This window comes from Lolium rigidum, chromosome 4 (assembly GCF_022539505.1).
Source record: "Lolium rigidum isolate FL_2022 chromosome 4, APGP_CSIRO_Lrig_0.1, whole genome shotgun sequence".
Classification (NCBI taxonomy): Eukaryota; Viridiplantae; Streptophyta; class Magnoliopsida; order Poales; family Poaceae; genus Lolium; species Lolium rigidum.
Genome location: NC_061511.1, coordinates 236897040 through 236912343, shown reverse-complemented (window position 1 = coordinate 236912343; position 15304 = coordinate 236897040). Strand labels below are relative to the sequence as shown.

Genomic DNA, 15304 nt, shown 5'->3' with positions numbered 1-15304 from the left:
ACGCGTGGAGGCTGCGCAGCACCGACAAGACGTCTTGCCTGCCCCTCTGTCGCCATTAAGGCAAAGATGCCATCGTGTGTCACTACGCGCGAATAACTTTCGCCGCGAGGTAGGCGACGGTTAGGTCCAAACTTGAATGAGTCGCTGACGGGTCAGACCCGCGTCGCTTCGCCTCGCTTTTCGTTGTATCCGGCGTGCCCGGTGCGTCCCTGTGGGGCGGGGACGGGCTCGGGGCACCGGACACCGTATCGGGCCGCGCCGGACAAAAATCGGCTTTGGGAACGCGGCTGGAAGCTTTTTTTGTCCGCGCGTCCCAAATGGCTTTGGGGACGGTTTGGGGGACGCAACTGGAGATGGTCTAGAGCTCGCAAAGAGTTTACTGGTTTAAGAGGCGACAGCAAAATTATCTCCAAAAATGTGAATGTAAGGTTCTCGGGCACCCTTAAATTCTTTTTAAGGGGTTCACCACTTTTTACGGGACCTGGACAATTTTTTCGACTGAAAGTAGGAAATTTGAAGGGTTTGACCACTTTATTAGAGTTGCCCTTACTGTGCCAACTGCAGTCGTGGAGGGCTATGTGGTTTCAGTGGAGAACTGAAGATACTTTCACACGATTTCAGCCGGTGACCAGATATCGCCGAAAATTATACAAGAGAAATGCATGGTTTACTGAAGCTGATCCGGGCTAACGGCAGCTCTACAAGTCAGTGAATGCAACACAGCTACGAGCGGATGGGTGATCCGTTCTATGCTTCTACGCCCTCCAGCGCAAGATGGCCGGGGGCAAGAACTACAAACAAGTCGCGGTCAGACTGAAGCCGACGCATCCTTCTCTTCTACGTACTACCTGCGGGGGCTACTTGTGATCATTCTTCCTTCTTGAGGAAGCTGTCTGGCAAGGCGAATTCCTCCGCCTGGCTGAAATTATCCTTCTCCTCGTCATCCGGCTTCTGCATTCAGGTACACAAACCGTACGTGAGAATCTCGTCCAGTCCACACCCTCAACTCTCATTGAGCCAAAGTGTAGATGCAGGACAAGAACGAAGCGAAAGATGAGTAAAATGTGTCCAGTCACCAGCATTTCCAGGTTGAAGAAGCGGTCCAGCAGCTGCAGAACTTCGTCGGCAGAGAACTGTCTGTCCAGGCTGAAAGAATTCGTAGGCTGTCAGCCCTGATGCCACAAATTCCATGGTAACCCACATTGAAGAATATGCATACGGTCTCACCTTTTTCTCAAGTGCTCCATGAGGCCATACAGAACAAAGTGACGATGAATGCCTGCAAGCACACACAAGAGTTTAGAATGCGTACTCAACAAAAACAAAACAAAACAAAAATCTTAACCAACGTTTTCATAGCTGCACTGTGCAGCAGAGTCTGCAAAACTGTTTCTGCCACATTTTCCTTGGCCAAGGCAGGAGGCGCGGTCAGTTTCGCTTTAGATTTTCGTTCCTTAAGTTCTTTTCATACATATTCACCTCGTGTAAGCTTTAGCATTGACATGTCACCCTAAGCAGAACACACTCGCATCCGTTATTATTTCTGGGTGCTATTTATGGCCCCCAGTTACACTCTAGGAGAACATCTTTTCCCGAACTTTAGACCCTGATATGTATGGATTATTATCTAAGCCAACTAGAGCCAGCCGCAAATCCATTTTGCCAAATATCCTAGAGACAGTCAATTCTGCAATAGAATTTCGTCCTGCAGTTTTTTTTTTGCTATTTGGCCCCCAATTACACTCTAGGGGGACATTTCTTCCAGAACTTTAGACCCTGATATGTATGGATTATTATCTGAGCCAACTAGAGCCAGCCACAAATCCATTTTGCCAAAATTCCTAGAGACAGTCAGTTCTGCAATAGAATTTCGTCCTGCAGATTTTTTTGCTATTTGGCCCCCAATTACACTCTAGGAGGACATTTCTTCCAGAACTTTAGATCGAAATATGCATGAGTTAGAATTTCGTGAAAGAATCTGACTGCGCTGCCACAAAATCCATACTCAATACTTCCTATTTCAAAGAACTCAAGCAGAACATAGTAACACACACATAAAAAAAAATTACTAAGCCAACTAGAGCTGGCCATGTACTATTTCAAAGCACTAAAGCATGACATAGTAACATTAGAAAAACTGATTATCTAAAGCCAGCTAGGGCAGCTGTGAGCTAGTATTTCAAAGCACTCAAGCATAACACAGTAACATTTAAAAAACTGATTATCTAAGCCAACTAGAATTAGCTGCGTACTACTTCAAAGCACTCAAGCATGACATAGTAACACAAAAAAAAAACTGATTATCTAAAGCCAGCTAGGGCAGCTGTGAACTATTTCAAAGCACTCAAGCATAACACAGTAACATTTAAAAAGCTGATTATCTAATCCAACTAGAACTAGCTGCGTACTACTTCAAAGCACTCAAGCATGACATAGTAACACAAAAAAACTGATTAGTAAACCAACTAGAGCTAGCTACATACAGCTTTCAATAGATACTCAGATGCCCTTCCAGAAAAAGCAGCTTGTGCATACAGCCGTAACCCACTACCAGTGGCGGAGCCAGTACACTGAGGTAGCCTGGGCAAAGTCTTAAAGACTCCTGGACCATGACTGTTTGCCCATCAAAACTGTGACTAATTTCTCATTACATGCTTAATATCCAACGAGGGATACTTGACACAGCCCGGGCAGCTGCCCAGGCTAGCCGGACCGAAGCTCCGCCACTGCCCATTACATATGGAGGGATGGCTGTCTTCAATAATCATCCATGCTTGTTGGCCCCATGAAAAAGTGCAATAGAAACCCAAATTAAAGACTAGCCACTCCTTAAAGCCCCATCAAATTCAGCAAAGAGCAATCAGTCCCCAAAAAACAAAGGAAAAGAGGTGTCAGAATCTTCTTAGTTTCTTCAGTCCTCTACCCCTATACAATATTGCAAAGTTGTAACATGCCATTCCTGAATAATCTGTACGCGTTTCAATATGTGAAACAAGATCTTGTAAACTAAGGATGAATAAAACTTAGCCCTTAGCGGTATCTACTTAGAGATAGGATCTGTACATCTATGCATTTCGGTTTTGCTGTTAAACTTGATAATTGATGGTAGACTATTCCACATTTCAGCTGCTAGTGATTGAACCTTCAGTAGTCATCATATCAAGAGCCTAATATAAAGTTCCTAGAATAGCTTCCAAGTCAAGTAGTTAAATTACAGGATATGGTTGACTCGTAAATCTAACCAAACAAGGCTTTACGACATATTCAAAATCTACCCTGGTATTGCTCTACACAAAATCTACCCAGTTACAAGCAGGCTTGGATCATCTTTTTATGAAAAAAATAGGAAATGAGCATTTAGTGGTTTTCCTCCTTATTTACATCGAAAAACATGCGGGAGGTTCTGCAGGGGCACAGAGCTCACCTGAAATCGTGCACAGCTCATTTAGTCTTCACCGTCATGTTCACATACTAATATAAAGAAGGGACCCCAGTCAACCCATTCTAGTCGAAACCTTGACCATAAAATTCAGAACATAGCATACACATAAATTCAGTCGATAATGGGGCAGCTTGTCATAGTAATTCCTTTTTTTTGAGATCTTGAAAAGCAGTAGTGAGGTTGTTTCATCATATGTAAGCAAATATATGGCACTGCACTCCTATCTAGCCCTGGCATGGTTATTGACAAAACTAACAATTAGGGTTGCAAAACAAAACTTCTCATGTACAACATAAAACAACTAAGTTGCGGTCACTAAAACAGACCATGCGTTCCTGAGATTTCAGAACTGAACGGCGAGAGTGTGTATGACTTGATTTGTGGTACAGCTATTCCCTCTAAATATCATTTCAGCACAGCAAGGAAACCTGACCCATCGTTATTATTCATAACAGGAAACAAATCAAAGCGACCCACCTTTCAGTTTGGACGGAGGGTAGAACTCGAGAGCCTGAAGCAGCCTCAGCTCCAACTCCACCTGCGATTGCTCCTGCGATGCCAGAAAAGTACATGAGCCCCCTCACCGAGGTGAAAAACTAGGAGCGAGGGGTAAGGTAGGGGGAAAGGCAAGGGACCTTGGGAAGAGAGGAAGCTGACGATGGGGGCGCCTGCGCCGGCGACTGCGCGGAGAGCCCCTCCTGCTCCTCGTCGGCGGCGGCCTCCATCCCCGAACCTTTCGGCTGCGCCACCACAGACTTGGAAGCCCGGCCCGGTGGAGGGAGACGCAAAGAGGAACGCGTGTTCTCAGTACAGACGATTCGTTGTCTGTTGGGCTGGACAGGATTGGATAGTGGACTTTCATGGCCCATGGTTGATTTGCTCGACACAGCCCATCTGCATCGTTGTACGCAAGTGGCTCCTGTAACCCGACCAAGTCGGCACATACCGGGCGCCGCAAAATTTTTTTAGAAAAGTTTAAGGAAAATAGTCCGGGAAACTAAAAACCAAGAAAAATCCGAACAAAAACAGGAAAAACCAGAGAAACAGGAAGAAACCGCAACACAAAAAATTAAACCGAAAACATCTCACTACCTCTGGTGGGCCTACCAGGTCGGCACGTACCACAACTTCGCGCACCCCCGGGCGTGGACGATGTATCATTTTTTCTATTTTTTCCTTCTGTTTCTTCTCTTTTCTATTTCTTCTTCTTGTAAGATTTAATTTTTTAAATGAAAATATTTTTAAAATGTGCGTGTTTAAAAAAAATTCAGCTTACTTTTTCTAAAAATAAAATGGTTCAAATTCGGAACAAACTAAAAATTTAAAAAATGTTCATACTTAATAATCGTTAAAATTAAAAAATGTTCAATTTTGGAAAAGGTTCAAATTTAAAAAATGCTCACTTTAAAAATATTGCTCAAAATTATAAAATTTCTAGTTTTGAAATTTGTTCAAATTTTAAATATATCCACATAAAAATTTAGAGTTTCCAAAAATCAACGAAAAAGAAAAGCAAAAAAGGAAGCGTGCTGATGTTGTTGGGCCCGCAGCACAACTAGCCCCCTCGGGCAATGCCCGGTGTGCGTCAACGCGTTTGCCGCAAACAAACGGGTTTGGCTCCTCTGCAGTCCTATTGTTACTGTACGGGTACTGTAACGATGAGATCTACCGTTCAGTCAAATCGAAAGGTTCTTCTTCTTCCCTCTTAATTCTCCAGTTAATTAATAAAGAAAAACGATTAACTACACGAAGCCAGGGATGCCGCCATGGCTGTCCTCATACTCAGGGCTGCTCATGCTCACTGCGTCAAGCTCGGTTATCTGCACAGCCGCAAGGTGAAACCGAAGCCAGTGTCGTGGGAGCTTGCTAACTCGCTGGCCTCGTATAGATAGAGGCTGCCGTACAAGAATACAGGAACCAGAAAGAGCCACATTGTAGTCTGTTAGACCTGAGACCCCTTAAAAGGGCCAAACCCGTAAAATAACTGCCAAAATACGGGGTTGGGCTCTACCCGGCAGACGGCCCGTAAAACAAGCCCCCGTGTCGATTTTTCCCGGTTTTGGATACGGGGCGGCTCTTCGCCCCCTACTTGTACGGGGTGGGAAGGGGAATACAGGGCCAAACCATCATTCTTTCCTCCACTGCGCGCGAACCATTTCAGTGAAACCCAACCGCTGCCGCCGCCGCCCGATCTCCTCGCTCGCGCCCTCCAGCCTCGGAAGGGGCGCCTTGCCCGCGGCGACGGCGACCGACTGATGCGAGTAGTTGACACGTCCGTTGGGAACCCCAAGAGGAAGGTGTGATGCGCACAGCGGCAAGTTTCCCTCAGTAAGAAACCAAGGTTTAATCGAACCGATGAGGAGTCAAGAAGCACGTTGAAGGTTGATGGCGGCGGGATGTAGTGCGGCGCAACACCGGAGATTCCGGCGCCAACGTGGAACCCGCACAACACAACCAAAGTACTTTGCCCCAACGAAACGATGAGGTTGTCAATCTCACCGGCTTGTCGTAACAAAGGATTAACCGTATTGTGTGGAAGATGATTGTTTGCGAGAGAAAATAGTAAAACAAGTATTGCAGACAGATTTGTATTTCGAGTATTAAAGAATGGACCGGGGTCCACAGTTCACTAGAGGTGTCTCTCCCATAAGATAAAAGCATGTTGGGTGAACAAATTATAGTCGGGCAATTGACAAATAGAGAGGGCATAACAATGCACATACATGACATGATAAGTATAGTGAGATTTAATTGGACATTACGACAAAGTACATAGACCGCCATCCAACCGCATCTATGCCTAAAAAGTCCACCTTCGAGGTTATCATCCGAACTCCCTCCAGTATTAAGTTGCAAAGCAACGGACAATTGCATTAAGTATGGTGCGTAATGTAATCAACAACTACATCCTCGGACATAGCGCCAATGTTTTATCCCTAGTGGCAACAAGCACAACACAACCTTAGAACTTTCTCGTCACTCGTCCCGGTGTCAATGCGAGCATGAACCCACTATCGAGCATAAATACTCCCTCTTGGAGTTAAAAGTAAAAACTTGGCCAGAGCCTCTACTAGAAACGGAGAGCATGCAAGATCATAAACAACACATATGTAATAACTTGATAATTAACATGACATGGTATTCTCTATCCATCGGATCCCGACAAACACAACATATAGAATTACGGATAGATGATCTTGATCATGTTAGGCAGCTCACAAGATCCAACAATGAAGCACAATGAGGAGAAGACAACCATCTAGCTACTCGCTATGGACCCATAGTCCAGGGGTGAACTACTCACTCATCACTCCGGAGGCGACCATGGCGGTGTAGAGTCCTCCGGGAGATGAATCCCCTCTCCGGCAGGGTGCCGGAGGAGATCTCCGTAATCCCCCGAGATGGGATCGGCGGCGGCGGCGTCTCGCAAGGTTTTCCGTATCGTGGTTTTTCGCATCGGGGGTTTCGCGACGGAGGCTTTAAGTAGGCGGAAGGGCGAGTCGGGGGCCGGACGAGGGGCCACACCATAGGGCGGCGCGGGCCCCCTAGGCCGCGCCGCCTTGTGGTGTCGCCACCTTGTGGCCCCACTTCGTATGTTCTCCGGTCTTCCGGAAGCTCCGTGGAAAAATAGGCCCCCGGGTCTTCGTTTCGTCCAATTCCGAGAATATTTCGTTACTAGGATTTCGAAACCAAAAACAGCGTGAAAACAGAACTGGCACTTCGGCATCTTGTTAATAGGTTAGTTCCAGAAAATGCACGAATATGACATAAAGTGTGCATAAAACATGTAGGTATCATCAATAATATGGCATAGAACATAAGAAATTATCGGTACGTCGGAGACGTATCAAGCATCCCCAAGCTTAGTTCTCGCTCGTCCCGAGCAAGTAAAACGATAACAAAGATAATTTCGAAGTGATATGCCATCATAACCTTGATCATACTATTTGTAAACATATGTAGTGGATGCAGCGATCAAAACAATGGTAATGACATGAGTAAACAAGTGAATCATAAAGCAAAGACTTTTCATGAATAGTACTTCAAGACAAGTTTTAATAAGTCTTGCATAAGAGTTAACTCATAAAGCAATAAATCAAAGTAAAGGCATTGAAGCAACACAAAGGAAGATTAAGTTTCAGCGGTTGCTTTCAACTTCTAACATGTATATCTCATGGATAATTGTCAACATAGAGTAATATAACAAGTACAATATGCAAGTATGTAGGAATCAATGCACAGTTCACACAAGTGTTTGCTTCTTGAGGTGGAGAGATATAGGTGAACTGACTCAACATAAAAGTAAAGAGAATGGTCCTTCAAAGAGGAAAGCATCGATTGCTATATTTGTGCTAGAGCTTTTATTTTGAAAACATGAAACAATTTTGTCAACGGTAGTAATAAAGCATATGAGTTATGTACATTATATCTTACAAGTTGCAAGTCTCATGCATAGTATACTAATAGTGCCCGCACCTTGTCCTAATTAACTTGGACTACCGGATCTTTGCAATGCACATGTTTTGACCAAGTGTCACAATGGGGTACCTCCATGCCGCCTGTACAAAGGTCTAAGGAGAAAGCTCGCATTTTGGATTTCTCGCTTTTGATTATTCTCAACTTAGACATCCATACCGGGACAACATGGACAACGAGATAATGGACTCCTCTTTAATGCATAAGCATGTGGCAACAATTATTATTCTCATATGAGATTGAGGATATATGTCCAAACTGAAACTTCCACCATGAATCATGGCTTTAGTTAGCGGCCCAAAGTTCTTCTCTAACAATATGCATGCTCCAACCATGAAGGTGGTAGATCTCTCTTGCTTCGGACAAGACGGACATGCATAGCAACTCACATGATATTCAACAAAGAATAGTTGATGGCGTCCCCAGAAGCATGGTTATCGCACAACAAGCAATTTAATAAGAGATAAAGTGCATAAGTACATATTCAATACCACAATAGTTTTTAAGCTATTTGTCCCATGAGCTATATATTGCAAAGGTGAATGATGGAATTTTAAAGGTAGCACTCAAGCAATTTACTTTGGAATGGCGGATAAATACCATGTAGTAGGTAGGTATGGTGGACACGAATGGCATAGTGGTTGGCTCAAGTATTTTGGATGCATGAGAAGTATTCCCTCTCGATACAAGGTTTAGGCTAGCAAGGTTATTTGAAACAAACACAAGGATGAACGGTACAGCAAAACTCACATAAAAGACATATGGTAAACATTATAAGACTCCATACCGTCTTCCTTGTTGTTCAAAACTCAATACTAGATGTTATCTAGACTCTAGAGAAACCAAATATGCAAACCAAATTAGCAAGCTCTAAGTATTTCTTCATTAATGGGTGCAAAGTATATGATGCAAGAGCTTAAACATGAGCACAACAATTGCCAAGTATCAAATTATCCAAGACATTTTAGAGTTACTACATGTAGCATTTTCCAATTCCAACCATATAACAATTTAACGAAGATGAAACTTCGCCTTGAATACTATGAGTAGAGCCTATGGACATATTTGTCCATATGCTACAAGCGGAGCGTGTCTCTCTCCCACAAAGTGAATGCTAGGATCCATTTTATTCAAACAAAACAAAAAACAAAAACAAACCGACGCTCCAAGCAAAGTGCATAAGATGTGACGGAATAAAAATATAGTTTCGGGGGAGGAACTCGATAATGTTGTCGATGAAGAAGGGGATGCCTTGGGCGTCCCCAAGCTTAGACGCTTGAGTCTTCTTAATATATGCGGGGGTGAACCACCGGGGCATCCCCAAGCTTAGAGCTTTCACTCTCCTTAATCATATTGCATCATACTCCTCTCTTGATCCTTGAAAACTTCCTCCACACCAAACTCGAAACAACTCATTAGAGGGTTAGTGCATAATAAAAATTCACATGTTCGGAGGTGACACAATCATTCTTAACACTTCTGGACATTGCATAAAGCTACTTGGACATTAGTGGATCAAAGAAATTCATCCAACATAGCAAAAGAGGCAATGCGAAATAAAAGACAGAATCTGTCAAAACAGAACAGTCCGTAAAGATGGATTTTATTAGGCCACCAGACTTGCTCAAACGAAAATGCTCAAATTGAATGAAAGTTGCGTACATATCCGAGGATCATGCTCGTAAATTGGCTTAATTTTCTGAGCTACCTACAGGGAGATAGACCCAGATTCGTGACAGCAAAGAAATGCTGGAACTGCGCAATAATCCAAATCTAGTACTTACTTTTCTATCAAAGACTTTACTTGGCACAACAAAACATAAAACTAAGATAAGGAGAGGTTGCTACAGTAGTAAACAACTTCCAAGACACAAATATAAAACAAAAATACTGTAGTAAAAACATGGGTTGTCTCCCATAAGCGCTTTTCTTTAACGCCTTTCGGCTAGGCGCGTAAAGTGTTTCTCAAGTAACATCGAAGGGTGGTGCACCTACGGCGGGGTTTGGAGTTTTCTCAACCATGCATAGTATATTGGATACATAAGTTTCGAGCGTCTCCCTTTTCATTAGTCTTGGGCTTGCTACTCTCATCAAACAAATTTTCGGGAACAAGCCAAGCATAGTTATGTTCTAGTGCATCATTCATAGCTAGGAGTTTACATGGTATTGGTGCTTTGATCTCCCCACCATCATTAGCATTATTAGTGTACCTTATCCTATCCATATCCATTTTTTCAAGGAGGCTAACAAAATTAGTATGAGAACCAAGCATATTAAATTTAGCAAAGACCTTTCTAGCCTCTCTTGCTAGACCACCAAATTCTCTAAGAAGGGTTTATAAAACAAAATCTTTCTTTTCCCCTCTTCCAAATCACCAAGTGTAAGAAACATGTGTTGGATTATAGGATTGAGATTAACAAATTTAGTTTCCAACAAGCGAACTAAAGCGACAGCAGACAATTTCATAAGTAGGAGCAAGTTCTACCAAGTGTCTATCTTCAAAATCTTCAACGGTACTAACATGGGTGAAAAATTCTTCTATATTGTTCCTCCCAATTATAGACCCTTGTCCTACCGGTATGTTCTTTGTGGTAAAATTAAAAGGAAACATGATGAATTAAGTACAGTAAATGCAAGTAACTAATTTTTTTTTGTGTTTTTGATATAGCAAACAAGACATCAAATAAAGTAATGCTAGCAACTAATTTTTTTGTGTTTTGATATAATGCAGCAAACAAAGTATAAAATAAAGCAAGACAAAAACAAAGTAAAGAGATTGAGAAGTGGAGACTCCCCTTGCGGCCGTGTCTTGATCTCCCGGCAACGGCGCCGGAAATTTGCTTGATGCGTGTAGTTGACACGTCCGTTGGGAACCCCAAGAGGAAGGTGTGATGCGCACAGCGGCAAGTTTCCCTTAGTAAGAAACCAAGGTTTAATCGAACCAGTAGGAGTCAAGAAGCACGTTGAAGGTTGATGGCGGCGGGATGTAGTGCGGCGCAACACCAGAGATTCCGGCGCCAACGTGGTGTTGACTGCCAAAACCCACCGGCGGGCAGCGGCCTTGTCAACACCGTAGAGCCGGGAAGAGCCTAGAGCTGCGGCTGGCTGAGACCCCTCCGAGCGACGGCCCGCAATGCTCTTCTGGTCACACGCGGCGATGCGAAGTGCAAGGGCGTGCCACCCGACCTATACCTGGTCGGGAAGGTGATGGGGATGCCTCGCTTAGTTTCCTGCGGGGCATACATGTAAACGTTAAATACGAGCCTCGATCGGCTCTCGGGTTATCTCGTGAATCGGCTCAAAGAGCCGATCCACCCATGATTCGTACGGGGTGCACGAATACTTGGTGGTCCCGCTTGATCAAGATGAAGCTAATTAGATCTACGACGATTTAGGGTTTTCACCGCATAATCGGATCATCCTACTCCAGAGTTGGGCCTCGCGGACACGCACGGTGCTCGTAAGCCGATCCTAAACAAGGCCTAAAAACCAACATGAAGTTGATCCTCGGAACATCCTCGTTTAGGACTTGCGAACGCCACCCTACGTGCCACTCGGATCCTCCCCCTTTGTAAGGCCTAACTATTGCGGATATTAAACTAATCCTTGTAGAACAAGGAGCAATCGTAACGGATCAGATCTACTAAATAATGATCAAGCGGGGTGCCGCCCCCACACCTGAGATAGGTGTGAGGGCGGCTAGATATGCAAGGGTTGCACTACGTAAGCATGCTTAAACGAAGAACAATGCTAACCCTAACACATCTAATGATAACTACGTTGCTCGCCATCAAAAGCGCTTCGGTACGAGCAACGCATGAACAACGTGGGGCTTGTGCTGCCTAGATCGCAAGATGCGATCTAGGCAACATGTCGCTACACGATAGAAACCCTCGAGACGAAGGAGTTGGCGATGCGCCGAGATTGGTTTGTTTGGGGTTGAACGTGAGTTGTTGTTTATTCCATAAACCCTAGGTACATATTTATAGTCCAGCGGACTTTCTAATGTGGGCGTGCACTAAACCGTGCACGAGATAAACTCTAACTTTTAATCTAGATACAATCTACCATAATTAAAGATACACGGGCAACTTAGCCCAAATTCTCCGTGCAAGGCCGCTTCATAGATCTTTCATGTGTAATCTTTCAAGCCCATCTTGATGGCGGCCCACCTCCTGATTTGACCAAAATCTGGTGATAACACATGCCCCCCTGGTTTTGGCAATGATAATTCCAAAACCACTCTGTTTTTCCTTCGAAGGGTCATGTCGTGGCAGAGCAGAGCCGTTACAGAGCATCCGCCATCATTATGCCCTGTCTTCTCGGCTTCTCTACAAATCCCGACAGCCTTTGGCGCCGATTCCTTGGAAGCTGTAATGGCATTAAACCTTCACCGGATTTCTCATTATTTAACCGTGCCGATCGGTTAGCTCTCTTTATCCTCTATTCCATCCCGAGCCATCGGCACCAAAAAACCCTCTCCTCCTGTAGCAATGTCCTCCTCTTCCTCTTCCTTCTCAAACCTCTTCCCCCAATCTTCGCCGAAGAAGAAGAACGAGGACAACCTTCACCCCGCAGTGAATCCCTTCTCCTCCGACAAGGAGGAGAAAGAAGGAGAAGCAGCGAAGGCCAAGGCCTCCCCCTCCGCCAAGCTCCCGCCGAAGAAGCGCTCCCGCATGTGGGCGGACAGCGAGGACGACGATGACGAGGAGGAAGAAGATGAGGAGGAGGAAGATGATTCCTCCGCCTCCATCGGGTATCCTCCAACGAAGCGCTTCCGCGGCTGGGCGGATAGCGAGGACGATGATGATGACGAGGAGGAGGAGGAGGCTCCGGCGGACGGGCTGGGGCAGCGACGGCGAGGAGCTCCTCGGGAGCAGCGCCGACGACCTCGACGACGGCGACGATGAGGACAGCGACGACTAGTAGAATAGGGCTAGCGATAGCGAGTGCACTAGGCACTAGATCCCTCTTTTGAGAGCCATCGGCTCTTCTTGTAAAGCTGCTCCTTTGAATTAATGAGAACTGTTCTTCCAATTTCTCCTTTCATTAATCCAATCTCCATCCCTCCGCTTGCCACACCAAGACCGATAGTGACGAATCGGGTCATCATTGATTTTCTCAATCGCGGCGTTTTGCAGCTCCGCAGCCGATGACTATTCATCGGCTAATCTGAGGAACCAATCCCCTCTTTTCCTCGCAAGCACCGAAGACGGTCCAAACCTCGTACCCGGACGACGGCTTTTCCTTCCCGAGTTTCTCCCCGAGACGATCATGATGCAATAACAACCGAGGTAACTCCAATCGGCTCTCAAGAACGAGGCATTCATAGGCCTCGTTGCCCCCGAGTCTTAGCCAAGGCAAAACGAGACGAGGATACGCCAATTAGCTGTCCGGACCTGGTCTTGATTATGTCTGAGGGAGTTTCTTATGCAGAGCCAGCCGATTCGAACACAAATCGGCTTCTCAAAGCAGAGAGCCTTCAAGGTGAGCTGCCCCCCGAGCTTCCTCAGTTCTTGCAGGCCAGATCCGAGCCTCCAAACTACTCCATTGAGGAGTTCCTTGATAAAAAATCTCCCTTTGTGCTCCATTGACCCTCTGATCACAACAGTTATCCCCCTTGAGTCGATGGCCACACATCGGCTTCCACATCCTTAAGTCGACGCCTGCTGCATCGGCTGTGCTCGAAAATTTTCGAATTTTCATATATATTTTTTATTTGGCCGATTTTTCTTAATCGGCCCCCAATGTTTCATTGCACGTATGTTCTCACATGTTTTATCTGCACATGTTCATCTGATTATATGCCCCCCCGAGCCGATACCTGCTGGATGACTGCAGATATCGGCTTGTATGGATAGCCAGGGCACTGCACTTGTACGTCGGCTCCGCAAAAATCCACGCTGACTCTCGTCCGCCGACGTGGCCACTGCTCAGTAGATCGGTGCTGAACGCAAGCAGAACATGTGGTGAAGGTAATTTTGGCCGATTGCTGGAATCGGCCTCCATATTCATTGGAGAGCTAACTGAAGGTCCTGTAATGTCCCTTCATAAACTTTTTGGGGCCGATCACAAGGATCGGCCTTGCCCGATTTGCTCATTGGTTTGATCTTGCTACTCGGTTAGGCTGGATAAAACCAACCCAACCTCTGACTTGATGCGCTTGCTGTCGTCCACCTTGAGTGCATCGTAGAGTCGTGGAGTACTAAGCTCCGTCGGCAAGACGAGTACCATGTTTGTACCAGCCGATGTCTCATCATCGGCTTTCCTCTGTTTAGGGCGCCACTCCATTTTCCGTGGACGACCCTCTTCATCCAGGGCTCGCTGAATTTTTGCAGCCGGATCGGTCGTGCCTTCCTTAGCGTATGCGGGTATAACCTTTCGGCTTCCTCCGGCCGCGCAATCGCTGAACCCCGCGCTTTGGGAACGGCTGAGTCCGTCGTGGGCACCACCTTGGCCGGTGGTACCTGTCTCCTTCTACTTCTCCCTCGTCTTCCGAATCCTCAAGATCTGCCCAACGAGGTGACTCAGCGCGTTTGCTTTGTGGCGGGAGAGGCCCTAGGCGCTCGAACACAGACACGTTGGCTGCCTCCTTCTTCTTCTTGTTGCATTTTGGGCAATTGCCGATTGTGGGCAATCGGCTCATTCCTGAATCCCAGCAGTGTCTGAAGAAGGGGCAGTCCCGATGTACTGGCGTTGTCATCTTGCTCCCTTGATGTTTCCGTGGCACAGCGCTCGTGCTCCTCCTTATCGCGATCCTGCCGACGATGTCTTCTGGCTTCTCTAGCCAGACGATCTCCTCCATCATCATAATTGGACCGTCGGCGTTGGTCATACTGACTCACATATTTGTTGAGGAGGTGATCAGAGAGGGGTCGCCGATATCTTATATTCTTCACCTCTCCCTCTGTGACATAGCGCTTGCCATCATGACGGAGCCGATCGCGTGGAGCGGCCTCCTCTGTATCCTTGCTATGAGAGCAGCTGCCCTCATCTCCATCTCCGCGAGTGGTTCCCGAGTCCTACCATGTTGATGCTCGAACGAGGGACCTGGGCCGGCAACCCTCGGGGTAGGTGACTTCCACCATGTTAACGGCGGGGAAGGGTTGGGTGTCGACCTTCATGGCGTACTCGGTTGAAAATTAGCCGCCCCTTCTCTATCGCCGCTTGGATGTGCCGACGCCACACCCTGCAGTCGTTGGTGGCATGGGAGAGCGAGTTGTGGAATTTGCAGGTACGGCTTTCCGTTCAGCTCTTTCGCCGTGGGGAACTTGAGACCTTCGGGAATCGTCAAGCTGTTTCTCCTTGAGCGGGAGGTCGAAGATTTGTTCAGTCTTGGTCACGTCAAAATCAAATCCCCGGGCGGCCACGGTGGCTTTACCCATT

At 46.1% G+C, this 15304-nt stretch overlaps 1 protein-coding gene across 1 annotated transcript; it reads right to left on the bottom strand.

The window, feature by feature from the left end:
• Positions 1 to 552: 552 nt before the first annotated feature.
• Positions 553 to 4183, bottom strand: LOC124649907. Its single transcript, XM_047189477.1, has 5 exons — positions 4078 to 4183; positions 3920 to 3992; positions 1228 to 1279; positions 1077 to 1146; positions 553 to 951 (listed from the first exon to the last, which is right to left on the bottom strand). The coding sequence occupies exons 1-5, from the start codon at positions 4165 to 4167 to the stop codon at positions 868 to 870; spliced, it is 369 nt and encodes a 122-aa protein (XP_047045433.1). The 5' UTR covers positions 4168 to 4183; the 3' UTR covers positions 553 to 867.
• Positions 4184 to 15304: the final 11121 nt, after the last annotated feature.

What these genes read in the sequence shown, in the direction of transcription:
- LOC124649907 (XM_047189477.1), bottom strand. Translation starts at nt 4,167, where the DNA reads ATGGAGGCCGCCGCCGACGAGGAGCAGGAGGGGCTCTCCGCGCAGTCG. An exon ending in CAGCTTCCTCTCTTCCCAAG is followed by an intron (nt 3,993 to 4,077) that starts GTCCCTTGCCTT and finishes CTGGCATCGCAG; the next exon opens with GAGCAATCGCAGGTGGAGTT. An exon ending in ATGGAGCACTTGAGAAAAAG is followed by an intron (nt 1,147 to 1,227) that starts GTGAGACCGTAT and finishes GAATTCTTTCAG; the next exon opens with CCTGGACAGACAGTTCTCTG.